At 39.9% G+C, this 17,976-nt stretch overlaps 1 protein-coding gene across 2 annotated transcripts; it reads left to right on the forward strand.

Moving 5' to 3' along the window:
• Nucleotides 1-9,641: 9,641 nt before the first annotated feature.
• On the forward strand, nucleotides 9,642-16,867 carry MS3_00001530 (uncharacterized protein). 2 transcript variants are annotated; one of them, XM_051209000.1, is made up of 7 exons: nucleotides 9,676-9,745; nucleotides 11,439-11,570; nucleotides 11,681-11,784; nucleotides 11,822-11,999; nucleotides 12,038-12,183; nucleotides 13,654-13,740; nucleotides 13,772-16,867. In XM_051209000.1, exons 3-5 carry the CDS (start codon nucleotides 11,684-11,686, stop codon nucleotides 12,140-12,142), a joined length of 384 nt encoding a protein of 127 aa, XP_051074414.1. In that variant the 5' UTR covers nucleotides 9,676-9,745; nucleotides 11,439-11,570; nucleotides 11,681-11,683; the 3' UTR covers nucleotides 12,143-12,183; nucleotides 13,654-13,740; nucleotides 13,772-16,867. The 2 variants fall into 2 exon arrangements, with proteins under 2 accessions (XP_051074413.1, XP_051074414.1); XM_051208999.1 differs by having other exon boundaries at nucleotides 9,642-11,784; nucleotides 11,825-12,183.
• Nucleotides 16,868-17,976: the final 1,109 nt, after the last annotated feature.

Consider the following 17,976-nt stretch of genomic DNA (forward strand, 5'->3'; position numbering starts at 1 on the left):
GTGTTGGTTGACAGTTGTTTTGAATTCCAAATGTCCTTCAGTTGTAAATATACTGCTCTTGCTTTACTGATCCGCGCTTTCATATCTGCATCGGATCCAACATGTTCATCAATGGTGCTGCCCAAATATGTAAAGGTTTTTACATCTCCCAAATTTTCCCGTCAAGTGTAATTCGATTGTTGCATGCTGAGTTGTATCGGAGATCCTTGCTTTTCCCTTTGTGTATGTCGAGACATATTGCTGCTATATTGGTCGTCTCCTGTATTTGCCGTTGCGTGTGCGATAGAAAGGCCAGATCATCTGAGAAGTCTATATCGTCCAGTTGCATTCTAGCTGTCCACTGTATCCCATGCTTCCACTCAAACGTTGACGTCTCCATGATCCAGTCGATCACCAGGAGAAAGAGAAAGGGTGAGAGTAAGCAACCTTGCCTAACACCGGTCTTCACTTCAAACGACTTTGTCAATTGTCCTCCATGTACGATTTCGCAGTTTAATCCATCATAGTAATTCTGTATGATATTGACTATCTTCTGAGGCACGCCGTAGTGTCGATGAAGTTTCCATAGTGTTGTTCTGTCCACGCTACCAAATGCTTTCTCGTAGTCAATGAAGTTGATGTGGAGTGATGAATTCCATTCAATTGATTGTTCCACGATGATCCGTAGAGTTGCGATTTGGTCTGTACATGATCTATCCTTACGGAATCCAACCTGTTTATCTCGAAGTTGGGCGTCCATTGAGTCTTTAATTCGGTTTAACAGCACCCTGTTGAAGACTTTTCCTGGTGTTGAGAGGAAGGTGATGCCTCTGTAGTTATCACACTTGCTGAGATCACCTTTCTTCTGTATGTCGACCAGGTGTCGTTCTTTCCAGTCTGTCGGTACTTGTCCTTCATCCCAAATCTTGCTGAAGAGAATGTGGAGTATCTTTGCAGTTACCGCCACGTCTGCTTTCAGTGCGTCTGCTGGAATCTTGTCTGGTCCTGCTGCGTTGCCACTCTTGAGTTGTCTAATGGCCATGCTGATTACTTCAATTGTTGGTGGGCCAACATCGATTGGGAGGTCCGTGGGTGCTATTTCGATGTTGGGTGGGTTCAGTGGAGCTGGTCGATTCATGAGTTCTTTGAAGTGTTCTACTCACCTGTTTTGTTGCTCTTCAATGTTGGTGATTACCTCGCCCTCCTTGCTTTTGACTGGTCGTTCTGGTTTGCGGCGATTTCCAGCGAGTTTCTTTGTTAGGTCATACAGCTGTCTCATGTTTCCTTCTCTTGCAGCCTTTTCCGCCGTCAATGTTAGATTTTCCACATATTTACGTTTATCGGTTCTGATACTCCTCTTCACTTGCTTGTTAACTTCTGTATATTCAGCTTTTGCCTTGACTTTCTCTGCTCTTGTTTGGCTGGTATTGATTGCTGTCTTCTTGTTCCTTCTTTCTCAAATCTTATCCAGTGTATCAACAGTGACCCAACCACTGTGATGGTGCTTCTTGTGGCCCAGAACCTCATGGCATGTTGAATTCATTGTCTCTTTTATCTCTTTCCAGTTGCTCTCCATAGTAGTCTCCTCTTCATTGAGTAGATCATGAAATGCCTGGAACCTATTGCTGAGGACTATCTTGGATTTGTTGAGTTTTTCAATATCCTGAACAAAGGCCTTATTGAAATTTGTGATATTGTCCGCCTCGTTGTGCAGTGCATCTTGAGTTTCAATTTCATCTTGGCGACCAGCAAGTGATGATCTGATGCTATATCAGCTCCTCTCTTGGTTCTCACGTCTTCCATCGTCCCCCTGAACTTTTTATTGATGCAGATATGGTCGACTTGGTTTTGAGTAGTGTGATCCCGTGAAGTCCATGTGGTTTTGTGTATGCGTTTATGTGGGAATATGGTGCAGCCTATGACCAGTTTATTGAAGGCACATAAGTTTGCAAAGTAACAGGTGGATATGTGGACATAAACACATACGAAGATTATGGTGGGGTTCGTGGGGAATTTCAGAGGTCTTTCTGACATTTCGTAAACCCGTATTGCGTGTAAATAAACGAAAAACGGAATTAAAATGACTTTCGTGCAATAAGGAAGTCGAGCTATGGTTGACCGTGTGAGATAACAGCAAATACAAAGCGCATAGTAAACATAAGTAAAAATGGAAACCGCCAATGTAATTTAAGTTTACAAGGTGCAGATAACGTGACCATTTCGCAAAAGACTAATGCAAAGAGCTTATTACCTGACGTTAAGTGACATGTTACGTACGACAAAGCGTCTAGTTAGAGCATGGACTAAGATTGCTCGTGTACGTGCAACACGTTTTTCCACAGTATGATGACTTACGAGTCATAAATATACATGATTTGGACTAAAACGTGACGGCAGCGTCAGAATATATGGCTAATCTGTGTGGAAGCAACTATGAAATGTTATTAGGCATCATAAACATAGTACGAAATTATCTGATGCAATTATGAAACTTGCCTGGGTTACTCTCATTTCCAATTAATGAGAACGTGAAGTAGATAGTAGTTCGAATTTGGATTATATACGAGGTAAATGCTCGAATTAACACAGCGTTGTAGACTGAATTTGTATGGGTCCAAAACTAATTTAAACCAAATACGTAGCACTGCCTGACGGACAATCTAAACGAGATCTAATATTATAGGAAATTTATAACTCAAGCCCACAGTAAATTTCTAGCATTCGTATCCTCTGTTTGACCATGGGACTCAAGAATTGGAAATTAGGCGGGCAGTGTTCAGATAAGTAAAGCATCGTAGTAGATAGTTTCCGACGGAAGGTAGTTGATAGTTATTAAGTAGAGAGATGAATTTATAATCGCCAGTTAGTCTTGTCTCGTTTACACAAGTGGATAGGTTACAAACAAATGTGTCCGTGTTGCCATGTGGCTATACTTACGAGAGGTTGATATTTTAACAGACATATTACACAGGAGCATTAACATGCTGCTAATGCTTGTTAAAGAGCCATGATAGCCGATTATAATCGTAGTCCATTGGTTAGTTCTATCGGTTGAGCTAATTATTAAGGTTTGAATACTAACCACTATTGATATGAAGTAACGAACGCTCACAGTAACTGATTAACTTAGGAGACGATAAAAATGAAAATGATTAATTATAGGATGCAATAATGAAAAGTATAATAATAGGTTGCGCTACTCGAAATCTTGCTCATCAGTATATATCACCAACGCAGATGATCTATGTCGAATGATTGACGGCCTACTCAAGTGTGGTGTTTGAACGAACTAATGATACTTTTGTACTTGTTGATTGCACGATTTCGAATTCCAAATACAATACATTCGCTTGTGCTTGTGTCTTACTTCTTAATTCAATTGCGTTATCTCTGGGACTTATTTCGTACTATAATTCAAATAATTCGAAACATTATACTGGCGTCGCGATGGAGCCTGCAATGGAAAAGTTGGATATTCATTCAACTTCGGAAGCTTTCGAGGATTATTTGGAAAGGTTTGAAATCTGGAGCATGATTAACAAAGATCTTAAAGGTGATAAAATTTTGGCACATTTCCTGGCATGCATTGGGAAAGAAGCGTACCGCTTGTTAAACAAATTTGGCATATCCAGAAAAACCTATCTCACTTCCTTATGCAATTCTTAAGGAGCTATTATTAAATCATGTAAAGTGCACCAGTTTTGAGTGCCGTGAAAGGGCGAAATTTCATAAGATGGTTCGTCAAAATGACCACAAAGTCCAGGAATTCATCCTAGAATTGCAGAAACAAGCTGCCAAGTGTAATTTCGGTGATGAACTTCGTTTGCAACTGAGAGATCGACTAATTGCAGGAATTAACATACCGAGTTTGGAAAGAGAGCTGTTAAGAAGGCCAAACTGTTCCTTTCAAGATGCTAGAACTGCGTGTATCAAATACGAAGCAGTAAATGAACTTGATATCCAGTCGATGAAGATTTCTAATACTTGGCTTAGTCGTCATGATGAACTACAATCTCAGGGTCAATCAAACTTGCGTTCATTTAACAGTGATTCCTATTCCCGTGTAAATATGAAAGGTGTTTCAACAAGGAATTACTAAGCAAATGACTGAGGTGAGATCAAGTTTGGTAAATGTTAATCATGTGGAAAATTTCATTCTCGTAATTCATGTGCATTTCGTAATGCTAAATGTTTTAAATATGGTAAGATGGGACACATTTAGTCAGTATGCAAAGCTACTGTCCATTTCGCTTCATGTAGTACTAAATCTTGTAATTTAAATCTAAATAATCCGGATTTTTCTAGTGATCATTTATCTTTTTCTACTATTTCGAAAGGTAATGCTCATATTCAAAAGCGACTATATACATCGCTTGGTTCATTTCATGACTTTATTCTGGACACAGGCAGCATAGAGTCCATTATTTCATTCAAGAACTTGAAATCTTTAGATCCCAACGTTGTAGTACGACCCACTGAAGTATCAATATTGGGGATTACTGGACACAGACTGCCCATACGAGGATGTTGTGAATTTCTAATAAGAGATGATAATTCTTCATACATACCTTGTGAAGGTTAAGTTAGCGAAACAGGACTGTCAATATTAGGTTTAAAGAATTTGAAACGGCTTAAAGTGGAGTTGTCCTTCCTAGTTTCTAAAGAAAGTTCTGGTACTTTACTTAAAGAGTTGATAGCCATGTGTGCTAAGTGCAGTGGAGGTATGAAAATTCAGCCTATAAAACTTCAAGTACAAAGTGGTCCAGTCTTTCTTAAAAGACGAATAATTCCTTATGGTCTTCGAGAAGCAGTACATAAGACATTAAACGATTTGTGAGCGAAAGGCATAATTGAACCGATTCAGTCTTCAGCATGGGGTACTCCTATCGTTACGCCACTGAAGTCGGACGGCAAGACCTCTAGAATTTGTGGTGACTATAGATTAACTCTGAACTCCCGTTTGTTGAAGCAAACGTGCACGACGGTAGAGGCTGAACATTTTGTATGTATCAGGCTCTTTATGATTGAGAATAAGTCAATCAATCTGTGATATAGATTGTTTTCCTACGCTCACCACTCAGACTCACGTTTCCAATATTATGCTGGATTAGGTATTCTACTAAGACAACCTATAACATGCTAACTCGGACTTTTACACTAGGATTGTGTGGCTGGCATCGGATAAACAAAAAAAAGTAAAAAAAAGTTAGACAACAAAAGATATAGTCATTAGTATTCTTAACACTTCACCCTCTATATACACACCCTTCTAATAAACCGCTTCCCTTGCACCAGCCTTGACTTCCTTTCCTTAATGTGAGCTTTCTACAACTCGTTAAACGACACAACTCATTGTTCTTTATTACTACATTCTCTAATATGGAGCCTCTGACTTCATTTCACTCTAACAAGATATAATATGAATTTACTCTAATTTATTATACCTCTGTCCTTTCTAATACACAATGTTAAGCAACGTTTGGCGTTCATTTCCAAATGCCTTTCTGCTCTTCTGTTTCATTTTTTTCTTCTTCAGAAACTTGCTCTGAGGGTACAGCTATGAAACTTCTGACGTCTGGAACAAACTTGACGTACGTGTCTCCTCAAGGTCACAGTTTACAGCAAGCGCCCTATGAGTATACTTTATAACAACTATAAGTTGCGAAGCATTTTCTGAACCAACAAGTGTTGTAATTTATAGATCATGCCTGTAAAAATGGCGTGTACCTGCGCATGCAGAAATATATAATAATAATTATTATTATATTCTAAACCGACTTCATGGTTCCAAAGTGTTCTCGAAAGTTGACCTAAAAGATGCTCATCATCAAATTCCTTTAGATCACTCTTCATCTATTTTGACAACAATTAACACTCCTTTTGGTCTGTTCAAATACAATTTTCTTCCATTTGGTCTAAGTTGTTCTCCAGTCATATTTCAGGAAGTTATGAATAAAGTAGTTGGTGATCTTGAAGGTGTTGAAGCTTATCAAGATTATATCATTGGTCGTGGTTTTAATAAGGTAGTTCATGACGAGAGACTTATTGCTTTATTGCGTCGTTTAATTGAGAAGAATATTACAGTGAATCCAAATAAGTGTTCATTTTGTGAATCTAGTTTTGAATGCCTTGGATACCTAGTTGATGGTAATGGTTTTAGACCAGATATGAAACGACTAGCTCCACTGACAAATGCACCGCCTTCAAGAAATCTTACGGAATTACGTTCACTAATGAGTGCTCTTCAGTACTACTCTCAGTGATACGTTCAGATCTCATTAGAGAAACTCTCAGATATTTTGGATATATACTCAGTGCTATACGGAAAGGCTGGACTGCTAATTTGAAAAGTAGATTTCCTATCTATTATTAAAAGCGGGATGAGCTATCTACTACTCCTGGTGGTATTCTATGTTTAAATGATCGTGTTGTCGTTCCTCCTTCATTGCGTAAATCTGTTCTTGAAGATCTCCGTATAGTATATATCCAAAATATCTGCGAGTTTCTCTAATGAGATCTGAACGTCTCACTGGTAAAGGTCGCACTAACAAACAGTCCGAAGTATTAATAGGTCTATCTTCGAAATGACTGTTGAGGAATGAAGTCCACATGTTGAAATTGTTTGGCACTTCTGTGCTGAACCGTATAGTCGTATGCACTCAAAGCAATACTCCATCGTTGAACCATAGCAGCTGAGGAACGTGCTAAGGATTTTTCAGGATGATAAATAAACTTTAAAGCTTCATGATCAGTAACAATAGTAAATTTCTTCACAAATAAATATTTATGAAGTCTTTTAACAGCCCAAACTACAGCTAATGCTTCTCACTGAGTCTGTGAATAACCTTGTTCAGTAACAGTAAGTTTGCATGAAACACAAATAACTGGTCTACCTTCCTGCTCTAAAACTGCGCCCATACCCAGAGGTGATGCATCAGTAATAAGCACAGAATGTACACTAGGGGAGTAAGTTCGAATAACAGCATCACTTTGAAGAAACTTTAGTAGACTTCGTAAGCACGACTCCTGTTCCTCACCCCATTTGAATGAATTGGATGTCATAATATTAAATAAACAATTTGCACGACCAAAAAAAGAAAATGAAGTCCTTGGCAAGGCTCACATGTTGGTGGCCAGAGATAAATGCAGATATATGTCGTACGGCAAACAATTGTGAAAAATGTCATCAGTTGAAAAATCAGCATTCGAAGTGGACTCCATGGCCAGTATCGTCTGAGGCCTGGCAGAGAATTCATGCTGACTATTGTGATCTGTTTCTTGGTAAATACTATGCACTAGTAGTTATTGATTCTTTTTCAAAGTGGCCTGAAGTTTTTTTCACGACTTCATCAAATTCTGATTTCACAATCCAAGCATTAAGAAAGGTGTTTAATCGAGAAGGGGTTCCTATTGTGTTAGTGACTGATAATGGCTCTCACTTTGCTGCAGATGCAGTCACTACTTGGTTGAACGGTGTAGGATGCAACATCTGTTTACTGCTCCCAGACATCCGTGTTCTAATGGTCAGGGAGAAAATTTTGTCAGGACATTAAAGACTGCTATTGATTCTATAGCCGCCTCAACATTTAATGAGCTGGAGAGGGGAGTAGATACCTTTCTATTGCAATATAGCAGTGCCAAACATTCGGTGACGAAGGAAACTCCAGCGAGGCTATTGAAAGGAAGAATTCTTCGGTCGAGTGTGAGATGTTTGGAGTCTGCAGAAGTTACATACTATCGGGGAAATGATCTTCGACCATCTACGGGTATTGTTCTGAAGAATGTCGGAAAATCGATGGTGCAAATTCTAGACATCGATGGCTTAAGTACACACAGTCGACATGTTGATTAAATACAATTTCAGGAACCAGGTGAGTCTGTTCTAATTTCGGTTGTTCATTCTAATGCTAATGAGCACATTCTAGATAATACAGAATCCTTATCCAATACGTCAGACAGACTCAGGATGAATTTGAGAAGAAGGTGTACGATTGATTACAAACACCTAGACTCCAATTTAACCTGTGGCGGATTCGGTGTTTGAACGAACTAATGATACTTTTGTACTTGTTGATTGCACGATTTCGAATTCCAAATACAATACATTCGCTTGTGCTTGTGTCTTACTTCTTAATTCAATTGCGTTATCTCTGGGACTCTTATTTCGTACTATAATTCAAATAATTCAAAACATTATATCAAGTTAGGTGAGAATGGTGTGATGAACCAGCTAACTTTGAAGTAACACTTCATGGTCAGTAACATATGTGGATTACACTTTCGCCGTATCAAGGTACTATGGCTGCTTCGAAGACCGTATGACACAGAGGACGTAGGTACAATGGGGAAGTTGCGACCACCGTCGTATGGACCAGTCCATGGCGTGCGATTAACTGATGCGCATTGGTTGTCCTTGAACTTAACAAGGATCGGTGATCTGTTCGATATTCTGTGACCTGATTGAGTATGATTTTGCTAAGGTCCAATAACATTCTACTGGCCCTACACGTCTATCCTGTAGTATTAAGTCTCTTTCATTGGGATATTTAAATACTACTATTAAAAGCCTTGTTCGATTCTATTTCAATTCTATTTGGCTACCTAGTCTATAAACTTGTGGCGGTTAATAAATCCCCAAAATCACTAGCTCTGCAAGTCTTCGACATTTGATGCTGACTTAATTAATTTCACTAAATCCACCTAGCTGAAGGTACTCGGTCACGCATCCACACCAAATCTCGAGTGGGCATGTCGTGCTACATATCTCCTACAACTGCTAACCAGTTTAGATTGATCACTTCCCGATATATTGGTAACCTATCAAGTATATCTTCAAACTCCTTCATTTCTGACTTTTGATATAATGGGTTGGCACTCTTCAATTGTAAAGGTGTTACCGGCTAAGGCATTATTAAACCCCGAATACTTGTAGCATCTTTCATTGGAGTAGTAATCGCAGTCGTGTTACACACATTGTAGGATCTCGATTGATTGTCACTGACTCGGGTAGTCAGCATTTTGTTTTTCCTGCTAGAAACAGACCTAGCCTTGCGATTAGGCAATCTAAGCGTCTCGTGCACACTGCCACCTGAAGGGCTGGGGACAGAAGAAACTTCCTTTTGTGAGCTATCGTTTTTAACAGACCTCTTTATTGGCCATCCTTCCTCCGTTGGCCCATGTAAGTCAATGTACTTTGAGATTTTCTGAAGTAGCCTCACGTCAATTTGTATATACACTGGGAGAGTACAGTTTGGTGGGTCTCGACTACGCTTTCTAATACTTCTTTTGGCAGCATTCACCATTGTGATGGCTTCGAATAACAAACAGTTTGTGCTTGAGCAACATTGCTGATACAACCACATGCAACTATTTTTGCCGAACCGTTTGAAATCCACAGGCATTAGACTCGTGCAAACTTCGTGATACCATCACTTGCACCCAGAGACAAAAGATACCGATGACAACAAGACTGTTAATTGTCAGAACAAAGAGCTCAAGCAAATACAAAAAGGACCAATGTACTGAAAAGTACATATGATAAAAGATTCTCTTGGCGATTACTTTAACTGAAATAAATTAAATCAAAGCAAAAACGGTAGTCTTGATGCGTAATAAATGACCAAAACAATAAAATTAACTCAGAGAGGAAAAACACCGCTCTCCTTTCAACATAGCGCGCTATCAACATTTTGTTTTGATTATCACGGTTGTCCTGTTCTCGCGCTCGTGTCGCCTTTGTTGCTGTCAATTGCGTTTGTTCTTGGATGTAAGTGCGTCCTGTGTGCTTGCTGAGTCTTCGGGTCACTTCTCTCCTACTCTTATCCGTATAATCTTACTATTGTTAGCACCCCTAGTATACAAGGTACCTTCAAGGTAGACACAAACCTACCTAAGGCTGGACGTTACAGGTTATAAGCGTAGGAGTGACGATACACTCGAATTGTGGGGGTATAGTTAGTGTGTATGAATGTCTGGTATGTGAAACTAGTTCTATTTATCTTGTAAAAGTTTCAATAATTTTCTCTAAATTTGGTAAACGTATACCATACTTATCAGCTAATTAAGAAGTAGTGTTTAGTAATAAACTAGTTAGAATTTTTCAGTAAATATCGTCATTATTATTTTATTTGTGTGTGAGCTATGATACTGCGCGGGTGCCCAGACAGAAGCAGGTGGTTTTCGTAGGGGGCCACACCCCGAGCCTTTGACCTAAAGGTCTGACCCACAAGGCAGTGGAGCATCGTGAGAAGATGCAATTCCATGATAGCCGGAGACCAACGATTTATTCATACGCCACTTTTTTCCCTCAAGATACTGGAGCCCATGTTCACCATTGGTTTGGGATCCAGTTAAAGCACCGGACATTCTCTTTTCGTCCTCTCATTTTCGTAGACAACACCCCTGCCACGAAAAGACAGTGAGTAGGACTTCCCTGTCAGAGGCTGTATACGCGTAGCCGTGTGAGAGCACTTCGGGAGTGTTATTACACTACCTTACATTAGTCTGGTCGTTAGTGTTCTTTTTTTATTTTACTCTTTTTACCTTCTTTTTTTCTCTCCCCATTCATTGTTTTGTGTAACGCATATATATTTGGTGCCATCTTGTACCAATAATTATGTGTTCATATAAATAATAAATACATAAACTAGTTAACTATAAAAAGGAGTAAAATAACGGTAAACTAACGGCATTTTTATGACAAATTAACCCTAGTGTGTTGAATTATTCCCCATAGTATAGGCAAGTTGTCACGTTTACTTGTTAGTAGTCAGGTGACTAATGTGAATTAAGGTTAGAATCCCGTGAGGTTTTCGTCACCAACTGATATCAACTACGAAGCAATGATGCTTTACCACCTCTATGTTCACAAACCTAATAAACTCATTGCTGATATTGAGTCACGAGTAAGAATGGCAAAATACTATCTAGCCACATAAAAACCACTATGCATATTATGAGCCAGGCACTGCCAGTTTTTACTTAGTTCATAGCAACATAAAATTTGTTCTTCACTGCACTTCTAGTGGCGCACTTTTAATACTGGTTGGTTTATTCAGCACGTTGTATTTTCACCTTCGATATTTTCCTTTCTCTTTTTGCCGCTCTTTGGGAACAAAACAGGAATAATTTGCATTCAATTGAAATCCTGTGAGAAACCCTTTGACGTTGGTTCCTTACTATTTAACACACCAACAAGGTGTATCTGTGCGTTGTGTTTGTTGTTAACGTCTCGAACTGTGAGGCTGGGTGACGTGGATATGAGTCTCACAGAGAGCATCAACTCCTTCAATGTTATAAGCGTGCCTTACGATTGTAGTGTTTCATTGCCGAAGTGAACCTGTTGTACCCTTGTATCGTAGATATGACATTGTATAAGTATGACGAGATTCTTACATAAGCGATTATGGTTAGTAGTGTAAATCACTATGGACTGATCCTATTTTGCTTGTTCATTATAGGCTTCATGATCAAACCCTCGTTACTCATGTAATGTACGGATGTTTAGATATACTTCTGTTCAATCAAACTACTGGTTACTGACAAGTGTACATACACTTATATACACTGCAACTCTGAGATACTGATGTCGGGTAATATGAATGACTTTGATTGTAAGACGGGTCTATGTTTTTCTTTAGAGGAGTTGTATGATTTTTCGTCCTTGGTTTTCGATATTGATAAGAGTTTATCTTTCTTCTAGATAATGACTTCAAACCTTGGGTTCTTTGATTTAATGGACAACTTTCTGCCATCAGATAAATGTTTACTAGTGAATGACTTAGGGTGTACTTCTTACAGTACCAGGTACGAAAGTTGCTTTGTTTAACAACGATCCACAAAGTAGTGTTTCTTGTCCAAACTCATCTTGCCTTTGTGTCACTGAGGATCTACAGCTGATGGAGCAACATTATGCAACTTGTCATCATCATTCATGTTCACTTTGTGGTTTAAGTTTTATATCTTCAAGGCTTCTTTCGATACATGAACAAATTACACATTGTGGAGCTTTTAAACCAAAGGTAAATACGCAGACAGTGGTTTAGCCATTGGGTTTCAGCTGGACTGTTTTCTCGTCGCATGCCCTCAAAGATTCTGTGACTCCGCCAAACTTTTCGCACATGCTTATGATTGCCATGGGCTTCTTCCTCGTCAGTGCTCATAGGTACAATGATAAGTGTCAAAAATCGCAATTCTAATAAAATCGTAAGAACATTTTATAAAATCACTGTATTGAATACACTTAATAGCTTCTCTCTTAAGTTTTTCAGTCAACCGGTTTTTTCGTTTTGCAAAAATAAACTGAAATTTAATTAGCTACGTTAATAAAAACAGGTGTATCTGTCCAGTGTTAGGTTAAACCTCCCGTAGAATTTGTCCCACTAGTTGTTTAATGTAAATATTGCATGACGCTCAGACGAAAACGTGTGAGAGTTGTGAGTTACACTATAACACAAGTAAATAGAATATAAAAATGATGCACTTCGTGCACCAGTACGAACAAATAAAACTGTCTAGTTCAAGAACTCGTATACTGGTCTGTTTTAACAAAACATGTCGGATTAGTGCGTAATAAGTAGAGTTTCAAAAGTTTATCCGCAAAAGGTATTATACATAGTTGACAGTTTTCGATTTTCCAGGTGAGAATTCAACCAAATGGTTTATTTTTAGAACATTTGAATTCTTATTGTCCATATTAATAAGAAAACAATTGTAAAAGTTTTTTGCATAATAATCATCATTTTGTAGACAGTAAATGGATTGATGAAATGCATTGAGAACATAAACAACCTTCCGGCAAAATAACTGCCAATAAAACTTTTTATAACTTAGTTGCATGGGTCCAACAGTACGTTTTGAGGGATTTCGCAGGTTGTGTTCCAACGACCTGATAATCGTCCATACAAATGCAATGTTGTATTGTGTGAATGCTGTTGTTCGCTGAACTACGTGTGAATGTTGTCCGCACTCAGTATTCCTTAGTTGTGTGAGTGCCACATCGAGTTTTGGGCAATTTCGCAGGTTGTATTACAACAACCTGATAATCGTCCATACAAATGCAATGTTGTATTGTGTGAATGCTGTTGTTCGCTGAACTACGTGTGAATGTTGTCCGCACTCAGTATTCCTTAGTTGTGTGAGTGCCACATCGAGTTTTGGGCAATTTCGCAGGTTGTATTACAACGACCTGATAATCGTCCATACAAATGCAATGTTGTATTGTGTGAATGCTGTTGTTCGCTGAACTACGTGTGAATGTTGTCCGCACTCAGTATTCCTTAGTTGTGTGAGTGCCACATCGAGTTTTGGGCAATTTCGCAGGTTGTATTACAACGACCTGATAATCGTCCATACAAATGCAATGTTGTATTGTGTGAATGCTGTTGTTCGCTGAACTACGTGTGAATGTTGTCCGCACTCAGTATTCCTTAGTTGTGTGAGTGCCACATCGAGTTTTGGGCAATTTCGCAGGTTGTGTTCCAACGACCTGATAATCGTCCATACAAATTCAACTTTTTTGTATGCTCTTTTATATATTCAATCATTGTATTTACTGAAATGATTAGCAGCTAAACGTAATATATTTTATAAAATGTATTGTCCTTGCTGCACTTATAGAGTGGTTTTTCTTCAAGTTATGTTCAACTATGGTAGTGTATTTACTTCTGTTTCTAGATGTCCGAGTTTGTTGTCCACCGTTGGGATGAATCCGTTGATGGCCAACTCACCCTAGAAAATATGCTAAAGAAGCTCAAATCGGAGGTATCGTCAATTATTTTGTATAATAATGTAGTTGCCAAATTTATTTGTTCACTGATTGCAGGGTTGCAGTTACATAAATTACAAGTTCAGTCCTGGCACCAATTTTCCGGAACATACCCACAACGAAGATAAACTGGACTGTATTGTTAGCGGCCAGCTTTCATTCACTATGTATGGAAAGGAAATTATATTAGGTCCTGGTGATCGTCTTGAAGTTCCTCGCAATATACCACATTCTGCTCGTGTTGTGGGCAAAGATCCTCTCGTATTTGTGGATGCTACGCGAAAATCATAAAGTTTTTAAGACCTTATTTGTGGCTATTTTGATTTTATGGTTGTTTTTATGTCGCATGAGTGCTGTCAATATAATCAAAATTATTGCGTACTTTTTTTCCGAAATAGTCCATGGGCATTCTATACTCACTTCACGCTTTTGTGAATAATTAAGGAATCGAAGTTAGAAACTACAATTAGTAGTTCCAAGAGATAACTGGTTAAAATCAGTAACCGGTATCTTTTGCAATATTGATATCATATTTTTAAGCCTTCTCCCTGGGGACTAAGATTCACTTCTTTTGGTTTTCCTGTGTTCCAAACAACATGACTATAATGTTAGGATATCATGGAAACATTGTTACAGTTAGCGAAGCTTAATTAATGGGTTCTTCACATTAATACACATATCTTTCGTCTATTCATTTGACTGATTTCACGTGTAAGATCTGGAATGTAATGGTAGAAGTGTAATTTATATTTGAAGATGGTCATTTATATCAAGTTGATACATCTGAAAAGTTTTTAAGGTTCCTTCCCCATACTAGTAGTTAAGAAGTATTTGAGATGGTGGGAGATATTCGTAGCTCAGGCTGTGGATTTCTAGCTTCACACCTAAACTATCCAGCTCAGAGAACAAGATACCCTTAAAAAACCAGAGGTATTTATTCATACTCCTATGATAACGGAGCAATGGCCTTGTAGTTGAAGTACCGTCATAAGATCAAAGTTGTTTTCCCACATATTTTGATTTGGAAAATCAGGTTTTAGCACTAGCACTCATGGTGTGGCTTAAAGTCGAGTACATAAGTCTATACTTTGCAATTCATTTAGATTAAATAATTAAAATGACTCGTTATGATTTCCTGGTTACCCATTCTTGCTGTATGTTTTATTCCTCTTACTAATAACTTCATTCTGAGGATTTATGATGGACCTACCAGCTAAAGGGAATTTTCCGTCTGTTGCATTATCAAGTCCGCTCCTGATTACTTCGTTGGTAGACTTCTATATTCTTTCGAACTTGACATTTTCCGCTTTGAGTTGTTTATAAAACTCATGACTTGAAGGGATAATGTTAATACTCCAGCTCTATCTACAATACTGGTGTTAGTTGAGTAGTGTCTTGCACCAGAAGCTGAGAGGGTGGTACATTTAGTCACTGTTGTCTACCCCCCTCATAGCTACAGAAGTATGAACCGAAGTTGGGCATTTTTCTATGGCTCATTCGGTAAATCTGGAGTTCGGGAAATGAAGTGACTACTGTATAAAGAACTGGAGTATTTATTTATTTGAACACATGAATATTGGTACAAGAGAGCGCCAATATATATGCGCCACACAAAACAATGAAAATTCGAAGAGAAGTACAAAAAAACTAAAGAGCGCAAAAGAAAAATGGAACAATAACGAAGAGATTGGTGTAAGGTAGTGTGGTAGTAACGAGGGAACAAAAAGGTACAATCAGAAGAAATCTTTCAGGTAAGGGAGACACAACCACTTTTTATGAAGAAAGTAAAAGAAGGTTACAGCAGGATCGCCACTGGCTTCTATTCTGAGCCATATCTGATAACGTCCCTAGCCACTGTGTAGCACCATCTCTCAGACCCCAACCAGGGAGTCGTGAAGGACCGACAGAAGCCAGCCCTTTGCAGATTTCTTTCATACCACGACACCATGTCATACACCAACCACCTCTCCGCTTCCAACCAGTCCCAGAGTCGGCAAATAATGCACGACGTGGAATTCTCTGGGACGACATTCGTAGAACATGTCCAAGCTACCGAAGTCGGTGTTTCAAGATGGTGACACCAATTGGATTATCATCTCTGTGCCCGAACACACGATGCCGAACCTCTGCACTGAATGTCAGCAATCCTTCGGAGACAGCGATGATCGAACACAGAGAGTCGTCTAACGTCCTCAACTCGGAGAGACCAGGTTTCACAAGCATAGAGCAGAACTGCTCTCACCGACGCGTTGTAGATCCGACCTTTTACAGCCAGACTAACATCACGAAGGCGCCAAAGGTGGCCCAGATTGGCATAAGCTGCTCTGGCTTTCACTATTCGTGCATTGATTTCATCACTCACACCCTCACCAGCACTGATGCAGCTACCTAGGTACACGAACTTCTCGACTACTTCTATCTGCTCACCATCTAGGGAGAGTACAGGATTAGAATCCTGCCAGTCTTGTAGAAGTACTATGCGCTTCGAAGGTGCAAAGCACATACCATACCTACGGACACTGATTGCCAACTGATTAAGTGCGGATTGCATGGCTTGGGCATTATCACACAGTAAGACAATATCGTCCGCATACTCAAGGTCGAGAAGTCTTTCCCCAGGTAGCAGATCCACACCACCATTACTTACATTCATCAGAGCTGTTTCCAGAATGTCATCGATGGCAAACTTGAAGAGGAATGGTGAGATTGGGCAACCCTACCTAACCCCACTGCTCGAATGGAACAACGGAGAGAGGTGGTTGTATGCCCTCATTCTGCCTGAGGTGTTTTTATATAGGGCTTTTAGGATGTTAATAAACTTCTCAGACACACCCTTCTTCAATAGACAATCCCAGAGAACAGTCCTATCCAACGAATCGAAGGCAGCCCTGATGTCAAGAAACACTACGATTGTTTGCCTTTGATAAGTATGGTGGTGTTCTAACATTTGGCGGAGAGTGAAGATATGATCAATACATCCTCGACCAGAACGAAACCCAGCCTGCTCCTCGCGAGTCAATCTTTCTCGGGTTTTGAACAACCTACGAAGAATGACGTAAGCCAATTGCTTGGACGCAATCGGAAGTAGACTTATCCCCCGATAGTTGTTACAGGAACGACGTGAACCCTTTTTAAAGATAAGGACAACTATCGACTCATTCCATGACGTTGGTACACTCTCTAGTTCCCAAACCTTTGTAAACAACGTCGTCAATTCCTTAGTCAAAAAGTCACCACCATCTTTAAAAAGAGCCGGAGGTAAGTCATCTGGGCCAGGTGATTTGTAACGCTTCAAGAGTTGGAGTTCCTTGCGGACTTCCTCCTCGTTTGGTGGATCAGTCGTCACCGGCCATGAGGGCAGGACAGTCTGACCGATGTTGCCGGAGCAGCAGGCCAGTTGAACTGACCTTCGAAAAATTCTGCCCACCGTCCAAGACGTCGATGGATGTTAGTGATTGGCATCCCATCATCCTCGCAGATTGTTTCACTCACACCAGACTTCTTGCTGCCAGTGGCTCGGATGAGTTGGAAGAGCTTCCGGTAGTTACCAGATGCAGCTGCTGCTTCCAACTCATTAGCACGCTTCGACCACCAGGCTTCTCGGTCTTTACGCAAGCTTTGCCCAATTTCAGTACGTAACATCCTTTGTTTATGGTCAAACTCACGGTCATCCGGAGTAGACCGACGGGCTTCAATGAGTTGTAAGGAGCCAGAAGAAACCCAGTGCTTAAAAGCGGGACGTTTCGCAAACCCACAACTGACTGTTCCCGCCATTTTCATGGCGTCATGCAATTGCAACCAATGCTCATCTATACTTTTCGGTGGAGTGGTAGCTAGCCTAGAGGCTAGCTCGGTTCGATACTTACTTGCAACAGAGGTTGCAACCAGCTAGCTAACATCAATCTTTTGGTGGTGGTCACTTCGTTGGCCACTGAAAAGTAAGGTAAGATTGGCGCAGACCAAGGCATGGTCAGAGTCCAGATAGGTACTCCAAAAGGAGCGGCAGTCTTGTACACAACCACGCCAGCGGTAGCTGATCGCGATGTGATCAATCTGAGTCCAGGCTTGAGATGCAGATGGAGGACGCCAGGTGGCACATCGGCGATGACTGTGCCGAAAGTTAGTGCTAGCCAGAAACAGGTTGTGGTCTGTGCAAAGTTGCAGTAGACGGTCCCTGTTATCTGACCTGCGACCAACGAGTCCCCACCGGCCACCTAAACGACTCTCTTCTG

Source organism: Schistosoma haematobium, chromosome 1 (assembly GCF_000699445.3).
Source record: "Schistosoma haematobium chromosome 1, whole genome shotgun sequence".
NCBI classification, from domain to species: Eukaryota; Metazoa; Platyhelminthes; class Trematoda; order Strigeidida; family Schistosomatidae; genus Schistosoma; species Schistosoma haematobium.